Genomic DNA, 26,775 nt, shown 5'->3' on the forward strand with positions numbered 1-26,775 from the left:
ATGCCATTGATGGCAGCTGTGCAAGCTAGTAGCAAGGGTGTGATATGCACAGTGTGATACGGTGTGAAAAAATGCCACATGCAACAAAAAGGCCACGTGCAACAAAAACGCAGCTGTTACAAAAGTTGCTGCTTTTAGTCATTCTCATCACTGAAGCTGTTGTGAACAATGCCAACAATGCTACTTTTTTGCCACCTCCTTGCCTGTGCCAAGACTGTGGTCTTCCAGCTGGGAGTTTAGATGTTACGAGCCATTTCCTTCGAGGAGTCGAAGAAGAATGTCACCGGGACGTTGCGTGCAATTCCTAGTATCCTGCCATCGTGACTATTTCTATTTGATCTGTAAAAAGTCTCCATAAACAATTCCACACTTTCCCCACATGGAGCACTTGGTGCTCCATGACAATATTTTTAAATGTAATAAATTATTGTAAACAATAAGTACGCCCTTTGGTTTTTATTTCATGCATGTGCACTTGGCACACGTTACATGTTAGGCATCAGCTTCAGTTGGATGATCATGTGTGTTCAACTAGTTAAAATGTTGGACACCAGTTTACTTCAACTGGTGGACCAGTTGGGCACCATTTAGCTTCAACTGGATGACCAGTTGGCCCCAATTGGATGACCATGTGTGTTCAACTGGTAGGCCAGTTGGGGCACCAGTTAGCTTTAATTGGATAACCACATGTGTTCACCTGGTTAACCAGTTGGGCACCATTTAGCTTCAATTGGATGACCACATGTGTTCACCTGGTTGACCAGTTGGATACCAGTCTACTTCAGCTATTAGCTTCAATAGGTTTACCAGCTGGTTTACAAATTGGATGTAATTGGTTCACTCCAGCTGGTGGCTATTCATACTTTACCAATTGGACCCATTGACGTTTTTTGACTGGGTACCACAAGTGACAGTAAGGTTAATTTAGGTCTACCTCAGCCTGAATCCTTCACCATTGTGAGGTTACGGGGGAGGGAGTACATACACAAGAATAAGAATGTGGGCTGCATTGCAGCAGATATTTGTGGGCTCTAGGAGAAGGGCAAAGTAGTCTATGCAAGCACGTGAACTAATTCTTTGCATTGTGTGCACCTTATAAACTGTCATATATGACAAAGGGTCGGAGCTGTGACATTATCCAATGTGTATGTATGTATGTATGTATGTATGTATATGTATATATAGATATATATATATAAATTGAAAGAAGTGCAGGCAAACATAAAAAAGCAAAAACGAACATTTAATTTCGCATTTTCGGCGGAAATGTCGAAAGTAAATGTTCGTTTTTGCTTTTTTACGTGTCTGAGTTGGTATATATATATATATATATATATATATATATATATATACATACCAATTAAGATTGTTTAGTTGCATTTAGATGAATCTGTGCATATGTGTGTCTGTACATGCAGATCCCGAAATGTCAAACTATTGTTTATTACATTAGTCAGTGACCTGTTGTACAAATAATTCAATCTGATGAGAGTACACAGGTGCTGCATATATAAATGGTATCAAACAATTACCACTGCCGGAATGCCATATGTCCAAACATTTTATTGCGAGTCATCATGTTTAGCTGGAAAAAGTGGTTGACTGCATGACTGCGTGCTGTCCTACATTATGTCATATGCACTGTGGATAGGATGAAAAATATAATTTTTGCTTCAATTTCATGTTGATAGTAAACAGTCGACGACAAAGTATTCGAAAAGAATCTGAAAAATATTCGTATTTTCTAATAGTTGGTTACTATTTCAGCGAGGACCGAATTGAATAAGACAATATTCGTTATTCAAAAGTGTAGGATATTTGCACATGCCTAGACATTCTCACTGCACGAAAATAAATGAATGAATAAATTCAGGTAGACTATAGCTATAGATTCAGGTAGCACTATAGTTCTCAAAACTTACCACGTGTACCAGAATGTATCGAGTAGTCGGGGCGGGGTGGAGGCTGCCATTAAAAAAAAAAAAAAAAAATCATATTAGGGCTTCAAAATTTTGACCTTTAAAAGAGCAATTCACACACACACACACACACACACACACACACACACACACACACACACACACACACACACACACACACACACACACACACACACACACACACACACACACAATGTAAAGCTAAAAGAAAATTGAAACAGCAAGCTTCCACCTCTCCGAAACAACATATCGAGAAGAATATGAATAAGTCTTTATTTTCAGAAAGGACTGGCCTGTGGACTAAGGAGCGAGGGGTTATTTGGGAGGGGGAGAGAGGTGTAAGGGTCCCTTTCAGTTAATTTTTGTCATGCCGGCTTCGCAAGCGGCGCGCCTGGGGTCCGGAAGTGTCGGCAATGCGCCTCGTAGGACCGCGCAAGCCTGGAGTGTTTAAATTAAAACGGAGAGCCGGTTACTGACTGGCAAAGTGTGTGGTTGCCTCGCGCGCATCAACTTCCTTCACTTGCACAGCGCTGCGCGTACTCTATGCGTCCTCCTTATCGTTGCCTTATTTATAGCCTCCGAAAGTGAACGGCGGGCGCTGCCCTATCTCGGAGGGCATTAGCGGCGCATAACCTCCGTGGCCTTGCCTTAGTACACGCTACCTTAGCCATCGTTCATTGCCCACAGATAATAATAATAATGCACTTTCACGATCTCCTTTCTGTCTTGTTTCAAATGTCTCATTTTTACACGATTATAACTTTATAAATGTTGCTTTATTTAGAGACTATAGTTAAACTGTCATGAAGTATTATAACTAATTTAACGTTAAAAGTATGTGGACAGCGAAACGACTGAACCAGACTGAACTGTGGCGCCACCGCTTGGCTCTGTCTCGCAGGAAAACTACTGGGGCAGGAGCAGTGTAGGACGAGTCAGTCCGTGAACTTGCGGCAGTGTACTTACAGAAGTCCTCAGTTTTGCGACTACAGGCGAAACAGACTGAAGTAAAACGAGGAAAAGAGGATAAAGCTGCAGAATGGGCGCTTCAGCAACGCCAGTCACACTGTTTACACTTTTCTGGCTTGGCGTGGGCGGCGTGATTCCGTGGTTTGTGCCGAAGGGGAACAACCGCGGGCAAGTGCTTCAGCCATACGTTTTGCGAGTGTGCACGGTTGAACTTGGGGCATGTCCATTTCGTTAGTTACATTTTTGATGAACTGCTCGCTCTGAGCCGTGTCTAATGTGCGCGAGATGTCCCAACGATGGAAAAAGACGAAGTCGCTCTTAGTAGTCATGGTAGTAGTTCTAGCTATTAATTCGTACCTATTCCCAAATTTTGTTTACATTATTTTTATCACACTCTTATCGTTATATCGAACTACCCGGTTCTTGGCCCCCAGAGTGGGTATGTGCCACTACCATCTAGGCTCGACATCTACATCTAGTTCTGCCAGTCGCAGTGCAGTGAAGCCCGCGGGCGCGCACCGCAACATTTCATGACTCGTTGGCTCGTGCGCGTTTTTACGCGCCGGCTCGCCTTCGTGGTCTACGCTTCCCTGCCATCCGAAGCTGACATAATAGAACGTTGCAAAGCTGACCCCTTCGCGACTGGCCAATACAATTTTTCGTTGGTATTGATACATAGATTGACCAACACAGTTTTAAGTTGCTGACACTTTCTCTACTGAGCTTGTAATGATCACACTAGTTTGGGGTCTTTTATTCCCCGAAAAATATATCTCTGAAAGGCGTTTTAGAGCACAGTTTCACAGATTTTCTTGAGGAAAACATTCAGCTGTTGTAATGACAACTTATATCTAGTTTATCGCAGGTAGGAGATGCACAATTAAAGATTCGACGGAAGTCCCCTATACAGCAATGCACTTGGCAAACTAAGGATTTTCTGTCACCAATATTGTCGTGTCACATGCATATGCACACATTATTGTACTTTCTATATTTGTCAAATTAATATCTGATGTCGTGGTTGAGCATGCGCATCCAGCAGCATGAAAGCAAAGCGTTACTCTTTGAAGTCTTTATGTATCTGACTTGTTTAATCTTTTGCTTGCAGGCTAATCCAGACAATGATTGTCACTACTGCTGCCCTCTGTTATATATTGTGAGTTGCAACCCGTGGTGTCCAGCTGCAGAATTTATTACCCATTGAAACTGATGCAATATTTTGCTTTCAGCTGGCTGTGTGCATACATGGCTCAGATGAATCCTCTCACGGGACCCCTTCTGAACAACAAGACTGTCATCATCATGCGACATGAATGGATGTAGATAGCTATAGATGGGGAGCCAAATATGTGCTGACCTGAAAACCTCTCCTGCTTCAATCTCTGCCAGGAATGAAGCAGCACCGTTATGAATTATTCCAATGTTTAGGATCAATACTCAAAGGGTGTAGTGCATCATACACACCACAGCTGTGCACCCTCCTTCTGTACCAACTTCTCCTTTTTTCCCAGACAACTTCCTCAGCTGCTTTACAGGTGGTGTCATAAGTTAGTGCACATCTGTGCAGTACAGTGAAAAGAATGATCTGTTTCTGCATTTTTACATATTTGCTTTACAGAAGAGAGACATAACAGTAGATAATACGGTGTGTACTTTACAGATCATTGCCGTGATTTTGTAGCGATGCCTTCTGCTCGATTCTATGCCACTCTTATCATCCACTGTTCACGGCCAGCTGATCCCATGGATAATGCGGGCAGCTCGTCACTCTGATCACTAAGCGTGAAAAGAAATAGCACTGGAAAAGGCATCACTACAAAATCGCAGCCCATATGTTGCCTTCTACTGTAGTTGTTTAATTTCTCTCATCTTGTTGCCTGGGAACCTAACATAGCACAAGAGACATGCACTTATTAAAGGTGTAAGGACAGAAAATGTGTACATGAACAGAGCACAGGGATAAGAAGCAGAAGTTGGGTATGTGATGCCTTTCCATTTTTATGTGGAAAATAGAATTCTGCTATTTCTCAGACGTTTTCCTTCTGTGCATATGCGAAACGTTGCTATGGTACCCTGTTAAAATGGACTACTATAAAGAAACCCAGGTAGTTAGAAGAAACAGGAACCCTTGACTTGGGCATATCTCGTAGGCCCAGGTGTACCTTTGGGACTTCAAACATCAGCCATATAACTGCTTAACCACTTTCCTGTTCAAACATCCATAAACAGTACTTGTGCTGTGGCCCTTTTATGTGCATGCTTTCATAGGTTTTTGAAGCCTGCTCTTAGCTCATTATACCATTCTAATGGTACAGATTGAAGCTGTCAACATGTGTACACTTCCCAGTAAAGAAATTTTTCAAATGGGAAAGCATTTTATACTTTCTTGCTGGATAAGTATCGCTACTGTCTGGGCCTTACTGCTTGCATCACACTTTGGTGCCTGCATGTCACACTCTGCCAGTTTAGCCTGAGCTACAGTTTGTGTTCAGTGTGTTGCAACAAAATGAGATTCATTAACATAGTTGACATGTTTCTAATGTAGGCTTTAAATACATGTAGCCTTGCATTTATGCTGTGGAAATGTGTTTGGTTGTCACTCATTATACTTTATATTTTTTAAATTCCTTTGTACCTTACATTTTTTGTTTATGTGCAGCAGCCTACTGCCATGCCTCCACAACCCCAACCTGCTTTTTTTGTCGCATGCTTTCATGTATGGCCAGCACTTCCTGAACGACTTATCTCATCACGATTCTAGTCACAATTAGCTATATATTTATTGTTTCACGTCAATAAAATTGTATATAACAAAATGACTTGTGGCCTAATAAAATGGTCTTCACCCTGCCATAATCTTGTGGTTTATTCTGAGGCACCTAATATAACTGCTTGGACATACCGATATACTAGAGGTGTACGAATATTTGAAATTTCTAATATGAATCTACTAGTCCTTGCTATTTGATTTGACAAATCACTATTTGAAGTTGTCAGGAAAAGAGAAGCAAGTGGTGAGTTAAATATGATTCTGCTGTGGTTGCGGTGGAAAGGCGTCAGTTGCTGAGAAAGTGTAGAAGTAGCTCACTTATGCTCAATAATTTCTAATCAATCAATGAGAATGCCTTGCCTTTAGGCATCCTGCAAATTTGTTTTCTCGATTTAGGCAAAGCAATTTATTATTTGAACAAGTTCACATTTGCATCCCTTTAAGATAATGTGTGGTGCTGTAGTATTTATACTTTGCTCCAAAAAACACAGCACACATGCTGTTCCTGTGTTTCATAAGTGTTTGTTTTATTGTGATGGTGCACCAGATGCATTCATCATTGTTTTTCATAAGTTCCTCAGTTGACCAAAGTACAGTGCTGAGTGGCATTACATATATCAAATAAGTATGTTTTATTTTTTTAATGGACTCCGTGTAATCTTTACTTTGTCTAAAAATGAAAAAATATTAAATATTCAAAGGCTGGTTTATCTGAATATTTGTATTCGAAAGGAAATCTTGCTTTTCTAACACCTTTACAAAATACCGATAACGCTACTATATGATCGGATGGCTAAATAATGACAGCGGTAATCTGTGTTGAGTATTATACGAATACGTCCTGTCAAGTAGTGCTGTTTCGTCTGGTTCATTTTTGTCTTACGTACAGAGCCCCACGCCACGGCAGTTAGGCCTTGGCACATTAACAAGCATCTCCCAAGGATGACAGAGATAAATAAAAAAAGATTATGTTGACATAAAAGAGCCGGAAAGTTGCATCCACGACGTCCGAGTCATTTTCGTTCGTTTCATGCTAATTGTGATGGTGGCAGTGTGCTTTTTCCCTTCAGCCTTTTATTTTTCATGACTAGGCTTATCACGTGACGCTCCCTCCTAGTCTGTTCATAGAATAAAGGTCTGTTTGCATGCACTAAAGTTCGTAAGGTTTACTCCACGCGGCTTACCATCACGTTCATTGAGCCAGCTTGAGCTTCGACTGGAGCGTGCACTGGAGATTGTCAGGGTCAGTGCTCGTGTAATGGCCGAAATGAGTCGTGACGTAGAACTTGCCGAAGCAAGTTGACTGTCAGCACGGTGTTAGAAGTGCTGTCAGCCGCCTTATGAATGTATTTGATTCACGCGCCATCTCCTGATCACCGCTCATACCTATTTTCTGTCATATTTTTACGTTACGTGAGCAGCGTAAACACTTTCCGTACGGTGGTGCTGCCTCCGCAGCGCCTACTTCCGGTTATAGGAACCGAGGTTTTCCGGTCCGGGCGCATAGCATCGACGGGATGACATACACCACGAACGAAATCTAGCAAAGCTCAGCGACCGTATTCGACACTCCGTTATCGTTTTAATCCGGGTCTAAAATGGGAGCAGACGTAGCTGCCGTTTCTATTGTAAGTGTTTTCTGGGTCGTCGTCGGTGCTATCGTACCATGGTTCATACGGAAGGGCTCGCATCGCAGGTGAGTTGGTCACTGGCAGACACTGCCTACGGCTCTGCGTAGCGAAACTGTTTAGAGAGATGACATAAACGTCTAATTTTATTTGCAGCCTTATTCAGGCCATGATCGTCACCACATCGATATGTTGCTACCTCTTGTAAGTTTTTCTTTTTTTGGGCTCCTGTATCAATAAGGAGGCTTCAGTCATGTGACTCCTGTAGAATCTGGAAACGGGCGCAGCTGTGCTGAAGCGATATTTTTCTGACATCTGTCCAGTTGGCTGTGCACATACATGTCCCAAATGTACCCCTTGGTTGGTCCGTCGCTAAGCAACAGTACTGTGATCATCATGGGGGAGTACTGGGGAACTGGTAACAAGACTACAGCGTGACGGCGAACAGTGCCGTGGCAAACAAGGCAAGTGGCTTGAGCAAGGCCAGGAAAAGTTGTCTTCACGGCTTCACCACTCAGTCTTGAGTTTTGAGCTTTTTTTTTTTTTTGAGTTTTTAGGTGCAATGTAATGTTCGTTATTCATAAACAGAGACTGCGCCTTTCAGTTCCGAACTGTGATAGCAACTTTGATGGGCGGGTATGTAACACTCTTGTGGCTTTTCGTGAACCTTTGGTTCTAACGCCCGAGTAGCATGTGCGGTTTCCCGACCTGAAGCTTAGCACTCGTGTCAATCACAATGAGCAAAATGCCGTTTTTCCCTTACAGCTCTACCCATTCTAAGCTTGCAAAAAGAAGTATAGTTTAAATGTGTTTAAGTAAAGCACTTTGCAAATACTGCGTCCTCTCTCTCATTTTTTAGTCAAGTGAGCCGCCTCGAATCGGCAAGCTACCCGCCTCAACTTTTCATGGCAGTGGCCTTGTACAAAACGAAGTCATCAGCGGAGCATGTCAACAACCCTTAGCGGTTGAGGTTGAAAAAAGAACCATCGCTGGCAATGCTTTACATACATAGACTGTCACACAACCTAAATAAACTTGGCCAAAAAGCAGCCGTGAAAGTTTTTTCCATTCCACATAAATTGCCAAGAACCTGCAACTTAACAATTCCAATCGACGAACAGCATTCCAAAATTAAGCACCCCTCCATCAGTACCTCCCATTTGTAGTGGGTTTTGTCTATCAGATTCCATTATCATATGGCATGTCGTATATTGGAAAGACTTATTTGCATGTTCATTTGCCTGCACAAGCGTGAACATTATCTGCCTAGGCCTTAAAGGTAATTTAGTGGCCCTACTGTCGTATGTGCAAGGTGCAAACCACAATTTGCCAAGTGCACTGTCCTGCACAAATCTCAATGCCAGTTAGTGAAGGAGATAGTAGAGGCTGCAAGAATTCAGGTGTGTCAGTGTGGTGTCCTTTCACCTTGTTCAAAAGGAACTAGCGTTCCTGAATGATATTGGCCCAATTGCTGTTTTGGTAACCCTTCTCATAATTCTTTTGCTTGTATATAATTGTGCCCTTTGGAAATTAGTGCCTGTCTGTGTCCATCCTGTCACTGTTTTCTCCTTTGCACTTCAAGTTTATTAGCTATGGAATACTAAGTAGCCTGCTCAAAAGTCTTGCATATCCCCTTATTCACCCACTTGACTAATTCATCTTCAATGAGTTCTTTGCTTTAACAAGTCTTCTGCCACTCAAGGCAAAGTGAAAGTGCATTTAAATGACAATAAACATTGCTGTTAATTTATGTTTCATTGTGCTTATTTCAATTTCAGATCAAAGTGCACGGTCAAGTTATGGAAGTGCGTTGGGTGATTGTCAAGACTACTAGCGTATATGTGGTCTATTATCGTAGAGCATTGACCATTTCTATCATTGTGCTGAGCACAAAGTTGGGAATGTTCAGCTGACAGCAGCTAACATTTTTGCTCTGATTTGTTGTTTGGGTAGGTCCAAATGTTTACTGCGATTATTGTGAACATTTTAGAATTGTTCACTACCTTGAAGCCATCAAGTGCCTTATTTACCTTAGATTGTGTCATATTTGGAGACATTCCAGAACATTGTATTGATATGTATGAAATGTTATGCTATATTTCATGGAAATCTGCCAAATAAACATGTACACTGTTCAAATCACAATTTATTTCTGCACTTGTGCACCTTTTGCCGCAAGGCACTTTCAACAGATTGCTCCTAGACATGGCATGCTTGCTTAGAGCAGTAGGTGACACATCCTAGCATGTTTAAAACCCTTTTTACAGTACATCAAAAACGCCTACTTTATGTACATGACACAAATTCTGAAAATAACTTGCATATAACCTACCCTCTAACAGCTGTTTACAAATGCTACGCAACCTAGCATGCAGGTCATGTAACTTGGTGATGAATGAGCACAGCTCCACACAATATTTCAGGTTGGAGTTCAAAATGTCAAAGGCAGCACAAAATAATCTGTGCACACTAGGTGATTCTGGGAAAAGAGCTTGTTCACTATTTTGTGGTTTCCACTGAACTGTATATTCTCATGTAAAAGCGCCATCTTTTTTAAAATCTGTTCTGAATTTCTTCAGTGCAGCCCATGCATGGGTAAAAAGTGAATGCATCTGCTTTGAAAAACTAATGCACTTTCCACAGTGTCTGATGACATTGGGCAGCCTTTACTTTAGCTTCATTAGCTACCTCATTTGTTGCCGCTGACACATAAGCTGGAGTCTGGTTCACACACTATTAAAAGGTGAAGTCATACTCAAATGCGGGCTTGGACGTTCCGGACATGAGGTTTTAAATGATGAATTTTCACATGAGATGTCAACAGACTTTCAGCTGATAGCATCCTTGATGAACGCTCACAGCACAAATGTGTGTGAAGTAGGTATATTGCTAGAAATCGGGATCTTTTGGGTAATTAAAAAGTGCAACCCGCAGAAATTGGCACATGTGCACTCAGAGTGTGCCAATATAAAAGGGAATTCCTAGTCTTTGCTCAAACATGCGTGTAAGCCAGACCCTCACTTACGGAACTTTTATTTCAGTGCAGACACATGAAAAATTACCAGCTTGGTGTCCCTTTCGCTGTGACATGCGACAGAACAAGCCACAAGGAGCAAAGACATTACTTCTGCTAAGGGAAGCTCAGTTGATGAGCTTCCCTCAGCAACCAAATGTGGGAACTACCAAAGATAAATCAATACGCCTCAATGAACCACACTGATACTAAGCTGTTCAAAGCAAAAGCTGTCCTTGGGCTCGGACATCAAGCCATGCTAGGGTTGTGGAATAAAAAGGGGGGGGGGGGGGCAATTTACTTAAGGGGGTGGAGGGGTTGGATAGCTGACCTAGGTATTCATCTACGGCTGCCTCTAACATTGCAGATTTTTAAGCAAAGTAGTTGGACATTTTCAGACTAATAAATTCCTTCTAATGGTGTCGTAAATTTGGTATAACAATACTGAATATTTTTGTAAATCTTAAAATATCTAAATTTTTTTTTCTTGGAACATTTCTGAAAAATTTAATGTAGGCAAAAAGCTCAAAGTGTTTCTGGTATTTTTTATATGCACTGGGCTTTGTTCTGACCCAAAAGAATAATTGTAGCTTTGACCATTACATATTAAAATAAAGTTTACATACCAAGGACTGAAATTTTAAGCCATTTTGTTAGAACGTTCAGGTGGCTACACATTTCATTTGGTTCAGTAGGTGTTGCAAGCATTCAGGAACAATTCACAATAAAATCTATTTGGGAAGTACAACGGTTGCAGAGAAAATGTCTGTCAGCAAAAGTGGTGTTTTGAGAAAACGTCATGTAAAGTTTTAATTTCCAACAAGTTGGCCTAAAATGCTCCTGGTGTGTAGTCTTCGGATTGCCTTTTAATACCCTTTCTTTCACTCGCCTTTATATTCTTTTTCTTGCTTTTGGCAGAGGCCTGAAAGTCTGCCTATATTATAGTCCATCCAGCACAGCATTGCAAGACACCCAGTGTAACACCAAGGGTCTCAAAAACCTTTTTGGCATTGCTGCCATCACTAATTAATTGCATCATAAACAGTCACTTTTATAAAGATGCTCCAACAAATGTGGTTTTTGGGCACCTACACCAAATGAAGCGTTTATGCGGGAATCATCACGACTATTATGACACCTTTGGGGCATATATTAAACTACTGTAAACGTTAAAGAAACTAGACATTATATTTCTAAATGATTATACAAGTAAAGACATTCACAAATTTTAAATCAAGAATAACACAAACATAGCAAACGCCACAGCCCGTCGTCGAAACTTGCCAGGGTTACACGGGGGAAAGGTGTGTTTGGCGCCATTTACCATTGATGCTGGTATATTTTGGCATTAAAATACAGAAATCGCATTTTTAGTCAATTTTGCTATCCATCCCCCTTTAAAAGGTCACTAAAGAGAAAAAATTACCGGAGCTGGGTCAGTAATTACGCATCTACAATACCAATAAAGCCACTCTTGCCGTGAGAAGATGCTTGGAAAGTCAGCATAGATGCAAAAACAACAGGTGATTCTGCCGCCATGAAGTTCCCACACCAGCTCGCTGTGACGTCGTGGGTTTTGACAGTGTCTTCTCAGGCACTGTCCCTTTAGCAATATATTGCTGCAAACAGCATGACACTTTTTCATGGCTCTTGTTTTTCTTGTGCTTCATTTTGAGCTGCTGCACTATTTTTTGTCTGGCACTTTCGAAGAGCATGCATCCGATACACTACTATGTACCATGCTGACACTGCATGCGCTTGTGCGCAGCTGCACACCATAAATGTTGTGTGCAGCTGTGCATTTTAGAAATATTTAGGCCCAAACTAAGGGATGCAGCACTTACTCAAGCACATATGATACTATACACGAAATTTGCAAATCGCTTTTGGATGTTGCTGGTAGTTGTAGAAGTCTATATCGAGACTAGTAAGCAAAGGAACAAGCACTTCAGTAACACACGGAACTCTGTGCCAATTAACACCTGAATTTCCCACAGGTGAGCACCAAGGCTCTGGCCGAGCTACTGCAAGGCAAGTTGACTGCTGTGCAGCACAGCTTGCAATTTGCATGCAACCTGATGCAATACACAGCATAAGCCAGGTAACAATAAACAAGAGGACACAATGGCAGATTTTAGAGCACTGCAGTTTCATAGCACCCTATACCATGCTTGCTATCTCACAGCAGCCACAATAGCTGCGTATGTTGGCACTTCACTCGCCAGGGCTAAAGTTCTTGCTTATTTTTGTTGCTGCGTGCCTCATTTACAAGCTCGTGGAGCTTAAACATTCCATATGTGCAAAACTACAGGCTCCATGTAAAAAAAAACTGCATCTGAATGACCCTAGTTTATAGTGTGAGATGTTGCACCATCTTTGTTTATTTGATGCCCAGAGTAATGAAGCACAAAAAGTTGGGTGAGCTGGTATGTGTTTGTTGCTAATATGAAAGCAGAAGACAATAGAAGAAATTAACATTTATTTTATAGTTCCACAGTCCTATTTGTTTCTTTCACACTGCTTTCATATTGAATATATATTATGTTATCAACACCACACTGCTGCTTGTTCATCTCATGGTACATTAGGTTTTAAAAGCCCATCGTAAGAAATTGCTATAGTGTTCTAAACAGCAGTTTCACAACCACTGTGGTATAGAATTCTTGCTCATAGATGTGTGGAAGCCAGCATGAATTACAGAATGTCGCATTTTTTTACTATATGGCAGAAGGTGCCTCTGCACACGGCTTTATTTTCAAACCCTAGTTTCACTTCAGGCTGCACCAAAAATGAATTACACTTTTATTTATTGATAAATTTCTTCAGAGGCCAGTTCTTCAATAAGGCCAGTGGATCATTTCATGGATCACATGGCACACACACACACTACAACTTTATGTGCCTTGTGTTCACATAATTGTGCAAGCAAAAAACAACGTAATATTGCACCTTTCAACTAGTATGCTGCACACAAATGCCAACTCTTCTGCACAATGCATCAGATTGGCTTCTTCAAGCAGCAGTGCCAAGTCAAGCATGTAATGCGGTCTGTCACCTGTGCTAGTGATCCATTGTTCAAAGGGTGCAGCTACCTCTTCCGAAATGGCCATAAAGTGCAGGTTCGTCACATTGCCCATTGAAAACAAGCTACAGGGAGCATCTGACAGCACAGATGCTTCACAAGGGAGCACAAAGCCATCAACAAAAGACTGGAAAAGTGCTGCTGACCTGGCCTACTTGCAGCAGCAGAACATATGTGCTCCGACAGTGCCAGGCATGTCGGAAAGCACCTACTTTCGAGTGAGAGGCGACACACGCACAAACCCCTGCAATGGGGGTGGGGCGCTCAGTCCGTCGGGAGGTAAGGGTGGTACCCCACTGGGTGCAACACAAGTTTCGTTTGATGGTGACAGCAAAGGCATTGGAGGTGGTGGCACAACTACACTGGTGTTACCCAGTGGTGCAGCTGGGTTGTACAACTGCACTTTGGGTTGAGAAGCAGAGCGACCAGTTGCCAGCTGCGGTGCAAACCCTTGCAAGGCATAGAGTTCTTTCAATATTAGCAGCACTGTGTCCTCAGATTCCCTGTGGGGAAGACAAAAGCAAGCAATCCAACAATTTATCAATACTTCTTTTTGGGCGAGTTAGTACATCTTGAAACTTTGGGTAACAGCGCAAAACAGACGACCACATGTACGTGTCTCCCTTCTTGTGGTCGTCTGTTTTGCGCTGTTACCCAAAGTTTCAAACCAACAATTTATGCTGATAGGTATGATACATTAAGTAAAAAAAAAATGTTTCTCTACTGACTTCCTATGAATTAAAAGTATTAATCATAAGCTTTGAAAAAAAAAAATTGTGAGAGCTATGGACACACGTTACACGTCTACAGATGCATGCACACAGCTGCAACTAAGCATTAATAGTGGGTGGGAAGGAGGGGGTAGCATTGCACAAGTAGCTGTCCTCTAGCTAATTAGGTAGCAAAAAAATCTATAAATAATGGAGAGCATGAAAGAAAACTCTGTGTGGTGCTCTTTCAAAGAGAATTTCATTCCTAACGTATTAGTATCACAGACACTACAAAGCCTGTGATATGCTAAAGTACAAAGAGATTACATGGTCAACAGCACACACAAATGTAGTACCAAACCAGGGCTGCAAATACAACATCAGATAGATGTGCTGCCAAATATACTACTATGAAATCAGGTATTGTGCCACAATATAAAACATTTCATGGCTTTTTACAGTTGTACCAAGTGGCCTGGACACTTGGACGAAGCAGGCATATTTATACTTGCCAGTAGCATGCATGGCTAGCCAAGGCAAACAGGTACTCATTGAAGCTCTCGATGGGCTTCTCTTGGAGGACATAATCAATGCGTCTTCCACCATTGAGCTGGCCCACGCCAATGTCCTCGATGCTTTGCAAATCAGACACTGTCACTGCACAAAAGACACAAATCTGCCAATTAGCATTGCTCCCTACTCATTCCTATAATGATGCAAGTTCAAGGCATTAAAACATTGGCATTGCCTTTTCTCACTTTGTCATGTCACAGTCTTTTTTACTTGCTAGTAATTTGATTTACAGCACATGTATAATCATACTTCTTGAGCGCCTGCACTTGTTGCAGAAAAAAAATTATACAAGAAAACCAAACAATGAAAATAAAAGTGCAAACAACACAGTTAACATCCAATTCTTTTTGAATCATATGTGGTATGTGGCTTTTACTTAACAAAAACATCCTATAAGTAACAATGCTGGCAGGAGACATTCACAACTTGTTGCTGCTTTCTTTGTGTACAGTGGCAGCTATCGCTATAGATGGTACATTTAATAAATGATGTCTGACAACAATAAAATGGCTATTTGTTTCTAACCGACTCAAGAGAGTCTAAATTGTTTCTTTAGCCATGTGAGTGGCATGCTTCAGTGAACTGAGATTTGACACTAGGTTGGAAGTTATTCTTGCATTGAATAAAGGTAACAGCACCCAAGTGTACCTGAATTTTGTAAAAACAAGCAAATATCCTGGGTGTGTTCAAATAAGTTCGGTCGGGCATGTCCGGTGACCATTTTAAGTTTTGGTGAAAAAAATTCTACTTTGCACCCATAATGCCAAGTACAATGAAACCAATCTTAGTTTTGTGGGGGGAAGGGGGGGAGAAACATGTCTTCACAAAAAAGTTATTGAAGCGCCAGGTCAGCAGAAGCGCCCTTTGCAGATTTTGCTGAATCGGCATTTTAATTATCTCCCCCCAAAAAGGGGTTGTGGCTATGACTCTAAAAATATTTAGGGATAGAACTGCAATTCAATATCAGTGTTTCTAACTATTACCGCGGAGCATCATCGCTATAATATGGAGAAAAAAAATTGCAGAAATCGAACATTGCACAAAATCAGTTTTTTTTCTCTGCACTTATGAGGAGCATGGTTTTTAATTTTGCAAGCCTGTTTCAATGAAATTCGTTCAATTTTAGGCAGATATCTTTGCCCTGGACGACACTAAAAATTTAATAGGAGCGCTGAAGTTTAGGCATGTCAGTAAATTAACGGTACCAGGGTCCTTCAATACTTTCTTCTGGTCATGAAACTCCCGCCGAAGTTTCATATAGGGACAAAAGCTGCCACCAGAGGTGCCACCGTGAGTAGAAGGGAACGATCTGCCGCGCTTGGAAGCGCAGTCGCGCGTTCGCGTGAATGTTTGCCATGAAAAACACCTCGCCCACATTTTTATTTCACTGTGTCCGCTAACTGAACATAGCAGTGCTTACTCTTCTCCAAATACGATAACATGCAAGTTGTTTATTACTTCAAGTCATTGATTGTTAGCAATCGTTCACCCAAGGCTGCTCGTCAAGTGTTGCAATTTCGCTTGTGCTCGTACCTATATTTACGTTTCTTGATTCCTGTGTAGGTGATTAAAATCGTGCTTAAATTATAGAGTGCGCAATGACTAAGCCTAGCTGACCCACAGATTAACGTTGCTTGCTCAAGAAGTTATGGTGCACCCTACGGCGCGCTGGCGGTCCGCAGCGCTTATTCTCCTGTTAATTGCCTGTTTATTCTGGGGCATCGCGAAGCTGCCAATGGTAATTTCGCGCGCAGAACAGGTACGTCTGAATAAAGTCATCTTGGCACTAATTGCAGCAGCAGCGGTGAACTGCGCATGCTAGATATAGGCAATATGTGCGGTTTCTATACGAAAGTTCTTGCATTTACGCATACAAATTTAAACATATGGTCAGTTCAAACTTGCGCGATGGTATTTTTTTTTTCATCCATTCACATTTAATGTCGCAGTGACCATCAGTTCAAGGTTGGCGTTTCACTTAGTCGACTGAAACCCCCCCCAGTCTTTTTATAAAAATACCAGCCCAGATTGAAACCATGCAGCTCGGAGATTCCATCGTCATTAGGTCATTCAAGACTACATTTACCGATCAAACTGAATAAGTATATTATTTATTTGCATGTTTCTCTTGTTTGTCTTTATACTCAGTTTTCTTAATCTAATTAGAGCCTAATTTTTTGTATTATTTTTTCCGCCTAACAGAAAACAAGTTTGCGCAGGTCTTTGTGGATAGCATTTTGACTTGTGCTAACCACGCTACCCCTTGCAGGACAGTGTCTACTTAGTAAAAGGGCGGAATGGAGGGCATGGTATACGATTATTCGGGAGTAATTACTAGCAAGCGTCAAGAATGCAAAAGTGCCGCAAGCACTAGCACACATATGGTTGCAATTAAGATTGCGTTCGATAGACTGGCAGAAAAGTTGGTGCACAGAGGGAATGAGACAAAACACCAGGAAAAATAATTTGTCACTGCTTTCATCTCTCCTGTGGCTGGACAGGATGAACGAGCACCAGCACGAAATAGTGTGTTCCTTTCGCGTGTAAAAAATGCAAACGGCACTTCATAAAAAAAAGTGCACAACTTCAGCCGTAGTGCGTACAAAATGTGTTGCGCAGCCAACACTGGCCGAGGAAGTACGGTCGTCCAGCAGGATGTCTTCAACAATGTTCATGTAGACATTGGAACAGGCTATATGTATTGTCCACGGTGCACACTTCTAGGTGCTCGTCCACAATTTGCAGAAGGCAAAGCAGCTGGTCTGATGGCACTTCCAAAAATCCCCTAGTCTTTATTTCGGTCAGTTCACTTGGCTTTCGGGAGGTTCTCCTCAGTGTTTGGAGGCAGTCCTTGCAGCTTTATTTTAGCAAACTTTCTTGCAATCTAGACACCAAGGTAGTCCAAAATGCAGTCCTTCGTTGATTCCGGAGGATTGATATCTTGCATGCACTCAGCCGGCTCCAGTAGTATATCGTCCAAAAGAACTGCCAGGGTATCAATCTGAAACACAAATATCTTGCTCTATCACTCAGTGAATGACATGGGTGTGAAATTTTAAGCACCAGAAAGCATAATAGATCTTCACTGCATTTAAAACGAGACGTGTATGCCCATTAGCATCAAATGGTTAGACAATCATTATCACATTTCTATACAGTGCACAGCTACTCTGCAAGTTCTTTTGGTGTGTGTTATTAAAAGGTTTACCTGGTTAGCAATAGGTTCTTTATGCTGAAAGAGATCTTGCATTTTTAAGAGTGGGCGTGGCGCATCTTCATTTTAGTCAGCGCTATCACTTTTTCGTTTGGATCATTAAGCAAAAAGTAAGCACGTTCATTGTAAATGCCGCGCTTCAAGTAAACCTCTAAAACACAGACACTGTCGCGATTTATAAAAAAAAAAACCCATCAGGAATGGGGGCTTACCGCACTGAATTCGTGGACTTCATATTTGCCTTCATGATGCACTGATCTATAATGAGCATCTCGCGGCCCGATAGCTTCTGAATGGTTTCCTGCATGCCACGTTTTCATTTACCTGTGTCTCCGCTTTTGCAAGCTACCGCTGACACGAATGAAGTTGTTGCTTCACACTGCGAAGCTGGTCGTTCACCCTTTGCAGCTCTGAGGCAAAGCAAACGGCATGCTCTGTTAGGCACTCTGCATCAGCACCGCCAAGGCGATTACAGTTCGAAGGAGTACAGTTCGTACTTCATCTGCAAAGAGTGACCAAGAACGAATATCGTAATGAGAGTGATGTCAGTTTGCCTGCGTAGTGAGCAAGTAGCATACTCCAAAGGTGTGCACCAGACTTACCGTGAATTTCTTCTTCGGCTGCATCGGTGACGTCTGCAGTTGTGACGGCCGCTACTTCGGCTTCAGCGCGGTTTGAAGATACCGCTCGCAGCCTTCTCGCAGGTGGGCGCCGTTTCGGTGCATGCGAACGTTCTGTAGGCTTAGACAAGTACACAGATACGCCTTGGAATTTCTCGGAAGGGCGTCTTCTACCAGTTTGGGTCGATCGCGTGGCAGTGACACAACGTTTCCATTCACTGTACACACGTCCGCACGAACAATGTCTCCGGCATCAAAATGTTTTTCGCACACGCGAAAGTACTTCGATTCAAACGAGAACCCGGCAGTCTCTTGTAGCGGGATTGCTCGCTTCCACCTGTCGCGTAGTTCCGGGTTGGCTGGTAAACAGAATAGGGAGACTTTTTCGTCGACGCCCTTGTATCCGGAGCGGCAGCCTGGCTCACAACAAATGTTAGTAATAACTGCTATGGTGAATTACGAAGTGTCGATGTCACTACATGGAGAGACACGTTCCGGCGAAACAAAAAACAAACACGCACAACAGCACGCCGCGCCGACACTCCGCTTTCCGGCGGCAGCGGCCGCCTTCCCCGTCGCCCTTCTAGCGACGTCAGCGCCGCGGCGCCGCAACTGCGGGCGCTATATGAAGCTCTCCCATAGCGTTACGCGGGAGTTTCATGACCAGGAGAAAAGTATTGAAGGACCCTGACGGTACTTAAAATTTTTTTTTTTTAAAGTCCATCTTTGATTTTTTTTTTGTAATTAGCAAATTAAGTCTACTGACTTGAACTAATGTAATCTGGAAAAACATGTTGCATTGTTTGCACATTTCTCACTTTGTAATCACAAAACAAACGTGTTGCATTGCTTGTTTTGTTTTGTAATTATAAAGTGAGAGATGTGACTGAATAAGCGGTACCACCGCTCTGACATATGGGATCCATGCATGCTCATTGTTGCAGGTTCCTTTCTTTTAGGACATGAAAATGCTACAGGATGGTTTAGAAAGCGCAGAATGACGAAAAAAAAAATTTTGGGTGAAAACACTCAGCGCGTTTCTGGAAAGGAATTGCAAAATCTGTGCGTGGTAACAGCGATGGAACGGTGGGGCATAGTTACATGGTTGGAGCGCTTGCTCTTGCTATTAAGCGCATATCCTGCGTGCAGTTTGTAAGTAACAGGTTGGAGAGAAAGCAAGAACAATCTTAATAGCCGAACGCGAGGTCGTAAATAATGAGGGAGCGCGCAGTGGAACTTGCAATACAGGGTGTTTCATTTTAGCTGCACCAAATTAAAAAAAAATTGCCTGTGGCAGATAGCACAATTATAATCCTTGATCTAAACTACTCGATGAGGCGGCCATTACTGCCACGAGAAATCAAAATGCCTAATTGAATAATTAACATAATTACGCTTGTCACGTGATTTATTGACGTGTAAACGTCAAGGAACGGCGAGAAACGTCAGGGAAACGTCAAGAAGCGGCGGGGCAACAAGCAGCTAAAATCCAGCCAAGCGCAAGCTCGGGGTGCGTGGTTACCACCAACACTGTGGCTTGCTTGCTGACTGTTTCGTCATTGTCTTGTCTTCTTCATTACATGCTAATTAACTTTTTAATTAATTATCTTACGGCACATATTTCAATCTACGAATTATAGCCGCTGAGTTCACAAGGCGTATCCACTTGGAACGAATTCTCAGGGCTGAACCAGTTTCGAGATATTAATTCTCGAAACCTGTTCAGTCCTGAGAATTCGTTTTAAGTGAATACGCATTTCAAACTCAGCGGCTATAATTTGTAGATTGAAATATGTGCTGTAAGATAATTAAAATTTGATTAGCATAATTCTGTCAATTATTCAATTAGACATTTTGATTTCTCGTGGAAGTAATGGCCGCCTCATTGAGTAGTTTAGATCAAGGATTATAATTGTGCTATCTGCCACAGGCAATTTAAAAAAATTTGGTGCAGCTAAAATGAAACATCCTGTATATCCCAGTGAGCCATACCATACTGGGCCACGCGTTCGAAAGAATCGACCCCATGACCCCCCAGCCCATGAGGTTTTTGGAAAACTGAGGTTTATTTGGGTGTTTCTGGCCGAACAGGAATGTTTAACCACTGCATGGTTGTTGTGGTCAGGAATTATTTTGGGAATTCCAGACACTACAAACTGCTCTCATGCATTAAAGCACTTTGGAAAAGCAGGAATTATTCTTGCGTGAAAATATCTACAAGCCAGTGTACTCCTTACCCAATATTTAGGACATTGGTTTGATCACTACAGTGGTAGTGGTACTATGGTGTCTCTGCTGAGCAGGAGGTAACAGGATCAATTCACAGCTGCAGTGCCTGCATTCCAGTGAGGGTGGTATGAAGAAATGCCTGTGCACTTGGATTTAGGTGCATCTTTACCGCCACATGGTCAAAATTAGCTCACCACTAGAGCATGTCTTATAGCCTCATATACCTTCAGGTTGTAAAACACCATTGACTGCTACTGAAACTTCATTAAAAAAAGAGTTGCAGGGCTTTTTTTTAACTTGTGCTCATAAAGTGAAACTTCAATGGCGCCCCGAAGATGCCGTTACCAAACATACAACGTCCGAAGACGTGAACCTCCTCTCCGAGACGTGGGAGGCCAAGATCTCCACCCCGGCCCTGGATGAACAACGACGTCTTGTCGCCAGAGCCCGGGATGCTATCGCGGCCAAAGGATTCCTGGAATGAGGGACCCTCCCACCTAGAGTGATCCACAGCTCAAACGCTCGGGAACACCGTCTCGAAAATTAAAGTTTATTTCATCATCATCATCAATGGGGAAAAAAAAAAAGAAGCCTGCGTACCCGTCACTGTCTTGCAAAAGAAAGAGCTACGAAAACAGTGAAAAGCTTACCTGTACTCTCAACCTCTGCTGCATCAGCTTGACGGATGATTTCTTCCTGGAGCACACGATCCACCTCTGCCTCCATTTGTGCTGGCGAGGATCGATGAGCACGGGCAAATTCATTCAGTGAGTTCCATGTATATCGGAGTGAATCCATGAACCGCTGCTTCAAGTCTGAACCCATTCGGCTAAGGCTCTCTTTAAGCTCTGGAAGAGAAGGTTTGGACAATGCACCAAAAATGCAATGCAACACAGACGTTGCAAAATCATGCTTAGTGCCAAAGAAGACAGGTATGACGAAACATGCCCTACAAGAAGATGCGAAGAATCTACGTCAACTGCAGATGCTTCAGAATTAATAATTCTGCTACATCTTTGCCAGAGCTCAGAACTTTATTGCCACAAAAATAATGCAAAGTGCTTAGACCCAGCTGTCAACATATCAGGCTTTGCACTCTTACACATATGATGCTAAACTCTCACACTGCATGCCAGGAGAGCTTAAAGGTCATGATGATGCAGCGATACTGGGCAATTCCTGCTGCAATTAAACAATTTTTGTGTGTACACATAAAGCCATAGCAATGTTCAACAACATTTTTGTTAAAAAAGGCAGCGAACGACAGATTTGATTTATTACAGGTGTCCCCGATTTCTTAAAATGGTACGTTGTTGCTGCTTTGTTGAAATTTTTCAAAGCTTGCATAACCAAACTAACAAATCTGCATAGCATAAACTTATGTGCTGAAAATGTCTACTTTAAACACTCTCACCAAATGCATTTCACAGATTTGAAGCACGCTTTTGTTATGGTGTTACAGAGGTGTAAACTTGAACAAAGTTGTGGACTTGATCTAGAACATCCCAATTTGAAAGATTACAGTAGGTGTCAGGAATTCGTAACATGCAGCCAGCCAGAAGAGGTTCACGATTACTTTATGTTTAAAATGCAGAATGAAGTGCTAATATTTACCAGTGGTGCACCGACGGGGGGGGGGGGGGGGGGGGGGGGATTCGGGGGTTGTAACCCCCCCTTGAGGCCGACTTAACCCCCCCTTTTGTTTAACCCATTTTCTTCCCTTACACATTTGAGTGCTGCAACTAAGATGTAAGACGCGCAATCATCTGCACACTCGCAGAAAGCGCATTTTTTTGACAATTTCCCGTGAAGGAATTGAAATTAGTGCTGTTTAGATGGTATTGGCAGTTTGTCAACCCCCCCCTGGCAGAGATCCTGGGGGCGCTACTGATATTTACCCCTTTTCGCGGAGCAGTTTGTTCTCGTCAAATGAGATGGCACCTTCGGCGGCGCGCCGCATGTTGCCTCAGCGATAGCGAACGAATACGAAACCATTACTGCATCTGCCCTGTTTCTGTGCAATCATCTGTCGTAAATGCAACTGGGTTGTAGCTTACACACTGTGCTCCATTCATGCTGCAAAATGTGGACCGGTGGATTGAAGACGTGTGCAGTAGTTGGCTGCAAAAATAGTGACTGGCATATTAAGGAATGGAATGAATAAGTGTGACCAAGTTCACGGACCATTGCTACATACGGACAGCCTGTGTTGCCAGCCTTTCTCGACGCACGACTTTCCTCGTGGATAAAAAAAATTTCAGTCATCTGCCAGTGTTGTATCGCTAACCTCAAAAGGAAAGACTTCAACCCCGGAACGTCGGCAAGCGTGAGTACTGCTCATCAAACAATAACCAAGGGAGTAGCGCCGCTTCCTGTCATAGTAAGTTTCGCGCACATTGTCTACACACATCTACCGCAACTTACGCACACTCTATCGCCAAAGTATTACGAATATGTGAATGGATGCACACTTGAATCAATGCAGCGCCAAAGCAGGGTGACAGCGACTACACCGACAGAACACGAATGGTCAAAGCTGAATGTTGCACGACAGTCCCACGACGGTCCACTGGAGTAAGCAAGTTATTAGTGATAATACATCTTTGCTACTAGCTATTACAACGTACAGAATAGCTGCGTTTCAAGTCTTGTGTGCAGCAAGAACAAATCTATTGCAAATGAACACACCCGCGAGGATTAGGCAGAAAATAATCAGAAGGTGACTGTACCGGTCGACGAACTTCACAGTCAGAAACGTGACAAGCCGCTGCTTCAAAGTATGTGCCAAATAAAGAATGAATAGGAAAACACACTGATCCTGATTCAATTCATAAGCATAAAGTTTAGATAGCTTGGAATATATTTTTAGCCTCGCCTTTAGAACAAGCATCATATACGTAGGGTTGTTCGTTTTCGGGTTTTATATTCCTTTAAATTCGGGAGGTAAAAATCGGGTGCTATTTTTCAAGCTGATAATCAGGTAGGAATAGGACTTTTTGTGGAACCATTCCAAAATTCGGGTTGTTTCGGGTTAAATTCACAAATTTACTGAGTAATACATTATATTTGTTTTTTTTCCCATTTTTTCCCTCCTTTTTTTTAATTGGAGGATATCACGAGCTCCTTCACGCTAACACATTAAAACTAGGGATCTATTTCAAGCTGGTAATCAGGGGGGGGGTTTAGTAAATACTCCGAAGTCTGGCATTTGTTTCGAAGTAATGTGAGAGTAAGAGCTTTGATAACTTCAAGGAAATGAAACATTTTATTCACGAAAAGCTGGTCATTGATTTTTACAGATCCTTGTTAACATACATTATGATCTGCATGCGCAACGTGTCGGTGTCCATCCCAGACCTGTCCGATCTCTCAGTTCTCTCGACATCACAGCTTCCATTAGCTAGGCACAACAATGTCAGTGCACTGAACATCTCATGATGGGATGACGCTAGATGCTCGCGAATTTGGTTGTAGGCCTTCTTCGCTGGATCGGTGACCATCTCGGTGTTGCAATATTTGCACACTAATATGCGGCTGCCTTCACTGTCTTTCGTTACGATCTGGAGATCTTCATCCTTTTTACACCAGCCATCCAGTGTCTTTCGTTTTCTTGTGTCATGCGGTGAGCGTCCACAGTGCTGGACGCAGCTTGTGAAATGAAGTCTCCAGGTCACTGGAGTTCACTTAAGCCAACAGGATCGAGCTGCAAACTCCGCGCAGAGTTAAAAAAAAAAAAAAAAGTTGGTATGTAGTTTTGGAATTCGGGGAGAAATCGGGTTTAACCCGATTCTCCTGAAACATCTTCGGGGGTGTAAAAATCGGATAAAATCAGGTTTTACCTGAAAACGAACTATCCTACATATACGCTGCTCGCGCCATTTGGACAAAGCTTAATGAGCTCCGAAAGCGCTTTTACATGTCCACTGAAGCTGTGGCTAAAGCTTCGTGTTGTCCAACCAGTCAGCGTCTACGATATCTCCTGAAACAGAGGTTTCCTGGGTTGCACTGGGGGTATGTACATCCATTGCAAACATGGAGGCAGCGGAGGCAAGCAATGGACACGACACCACGTGATCCAACTAGGCAGCGCCCATGGAATCGCCGCGAAAAGGGTCAATATGTACACCGATTCTTCGCAGCGCTGCCTCTACAGACTCTATTGCATTTCTGCAGAAATGGAAGTGCATTGAGATAGGCTGTGGAAAGCTGTAGTTAAAACTTTTACACATATTACAAAAATAGCTGATGCTGCCAATCTTACATGCACCAAACTGAAGCTAACAGTAGTGCTATGATTTGAGCTAAGCTTTCTCAAACTAAGCACAGAACATAAGTCATTCTTAAAGCCTCCACCATTTCTACAAAATGTCCTGGATTTTGTTGAATAGACAACATATCAACAATGTACAAGTATTTATCTTGGCACTAGTGATTACAGAGTGAAAACTGAAGCTTATGTGGATAATGCCTCATTTTAATCAAATAGTGCCTGCAGCATCAGAAAAGATGACAGCACTGGTCCAATGCAAAGGACAAAGACAAAATATGCAGAAGAAACAAATACGACAGGACAAGTGTGAACTTCCAACTAACATTTATTTCGAGTGCCATATTACTCGCAACTTGCACGGCCTATAGGCAGCGGAGCTATATACCCAACATGGCAGTCGTTGAGATGATCGTGATTGCTGGCAGAATGAGTACGTTTCGAGAAGACTGGAGTTCTTTGCACTGCGGTTCTCCTCTGATGTATGTTATTGTGTAGGCAGGGATGCGATAAGATTTTGTCATAACTGAAGACATCTTGGGTACATGAATGTACCCAATAAAGCACTTGAATGCATAAAATTGTAAATACTGCAAATGCAGCAGCCTGTCATGCCACTACCATGAAATTATTGATGGGAGTTTGTTGTCACAAAACATGAAGTGATTACGCATAAGCCTCAATAAAGTGAGCAAAATTCTCGAAGATGCGCTTTATGTTTCTGTCTGCAGTGTACTCTGCAGCCTAGTGTTTAGTTCACTTCAGTGTCGGTCGAGGGTTGTCAAACTCAGCATGTTTTGTATTACAAGCTACGAAATGAACATGAAAAGGCGATGTGGAGTGTGTGTGTACTACAGTTAAACCTGGATATAACGAAATTGACAAATTCCCAAAAGCTTCGTTATAAAAAGGATTTCGTTATATGCAGGTCTGGCACGAAAATTCGAAAAAGAAACGCTTACCGTATTTACTCGATTAGAACGCGCACCCGTTTTCCGTGACCAAAAGAGAGGGTAAAAAATCCTTTACAATACCGCACACCTCATGTTTTCATACAGAAATACAACTATCGCTCAAGATTTACTCCCAATACACTAAAGTTGCGATGAACAAAAAAGTCCCAGTTGAAAGGTGAAGCATTGATTGCGACATCAAATTAGCAGACAGCTATACGAAGTAAGGATAGTAGTTTTATCGGCCGTATAAACTTGTAAACATTCGCTGTTTAGCTAAATTGGTAGACCAATCCCTAAGCACACGTACTACAGCACATGGTCGAAGCTACGGAAGCTAGGCTCGAAGTGGCGTAGGAGGCGGCCACATTGAAATTCCGATGGCGATATGGTAGTGCAAATTTAGGGGCGTACTCGATTCTAACGTGCAGGTAATTTTTGGACCCGTTTTATCAGGTCCTAGTGTCAGGTTAGTGAAGTGAACCGCAGAGACTTGCGCAGTAACCAAAGAGTGGTGCTGCCAGCGCGTTGAGAAAAAAAAAAGTTTTTCTTTTTCTTTGGCAACATCAACTGGAAAAGGAGAGCGCCGGCTTGGCGGGCTAGGCTAGCTGCAACAAGCGGCGGGATCAGGTTTGAATGAAGGGAGGGGGAAAGGTCACGCCCGCGGCAGCAAGATAGCTGGGTCGAGGGATGCAGGCCCGCCTCGCGCACGCTCGCTTTCGCCTCGCAGTCGCCGTGAATTCGAGCGCACCAAGTGCGCCGCCGCCGCTTCGCATTCCGTCGCGGCGGAGAAGATGCTTCCGGTTG

The 26,775-nt window shown here is 42.6% G+C and overlaps 2 protein-coding genes and 2 long non-coding RNA genes across 5 annotated transcripts in view; 2 read left to right on the forward strand and 2 right to left on the reverse strand.

The window, feature by feature from the left end:
• Positions 1-1,537: 1,537 nt before the first annotated feature.
• LOC125944711 (uncharacterized) lies at positions 1,538-7,253 on the reverse strand. Of its 2 annotated transcripts, none has more exons than XR_007466382.1 (3): positions 6,864-7,253; positions 1,919-1,965; positions 1,538-1,641 (listed from the first exon to the last, which is right to left on the reverse strand). It is a non-coding gene; the product is annotated as an uncharacterized LOC125944711 (long non-coding RNA). The 2 variants fall into 2 exon arrangements; XR_007466381.1 differs by having other exon boundaries at positions 1,597-1,724.
• LOC119458279 (V-type proton ATPase subunit e 2-like) lies at positions 2,823-5,759 on the forward strand. Its single transcript, XM_037720116.2, has 3 exons — positions 2,823-3,077; positions 4,018-4,065; positions 4,139-5,759. The coding sequence occupies exons 1-3, from the start codon at positions 2,980-2,982 to the stop codon at positions 4,230-4,232; spliced, it is 240 nt and encodes a 79-aa protein (XP_037576044.1). The 5' UTR covers positions 2,823-2,979; the 3' UTR covers positions 4,233-5,759.
• A 1,361-nt stretch (positions 7,254-8,614) lies between the features above and the next one.
• On the forward strand, positions 8,615-9,452 carry LOC125944710 (uncharacterized). Its single transcript, XR_007466380.1, has 2 exons — positions 8,615-8,707; positions 9,086-9,452. It is a non-coding gene; the product is annotated as an uncharacterized LOC125944710 (long non-coding RNA).
• The window catches only part of LOC119458264 (phospholipase DDHD2-like), a 46,993-nt gene continuing 29,651 nt past the window's right edge, over positions 9,434-26,775 (reverse strand). Inside the window, exons 10-12 of the mRNA XM_049665621.1 lie at positions 21,399-21,596; positions 14,625-14,769; positions 9,434-13,905 (exon numbers count right to left, since the gene is read on the reverse strand). Coding sequence (XP_049521578.1) covers positions 13,611-13,905; positions 14,625-14,769; positions 21,399-21,596 — 638 coding nt within the window. The 3' untranslated portion in view covers positions 9,434-13,610. The remainder of the gene's footprint in view (positions 13,906-14,624; positions 14,770-21,398; positions 21,597-26,775) is intronic.

Source organism: Dermacentor silvarum, chromosome 1, assembly GCF_013339745.2.
Source record: "Dermacentor silvarum isolate Dsil-2018 chromosome 1, BIME_Dsil_1.4, whole genome shotgun sequence".
Classification (NCBI taxonomy): domain Eukaryota; kingdom Metazoa; phylum Arthropoda; class Arachnida; order Ixodida; family Ixodidae; genus Dermacentor; species Dermacentor silvarum.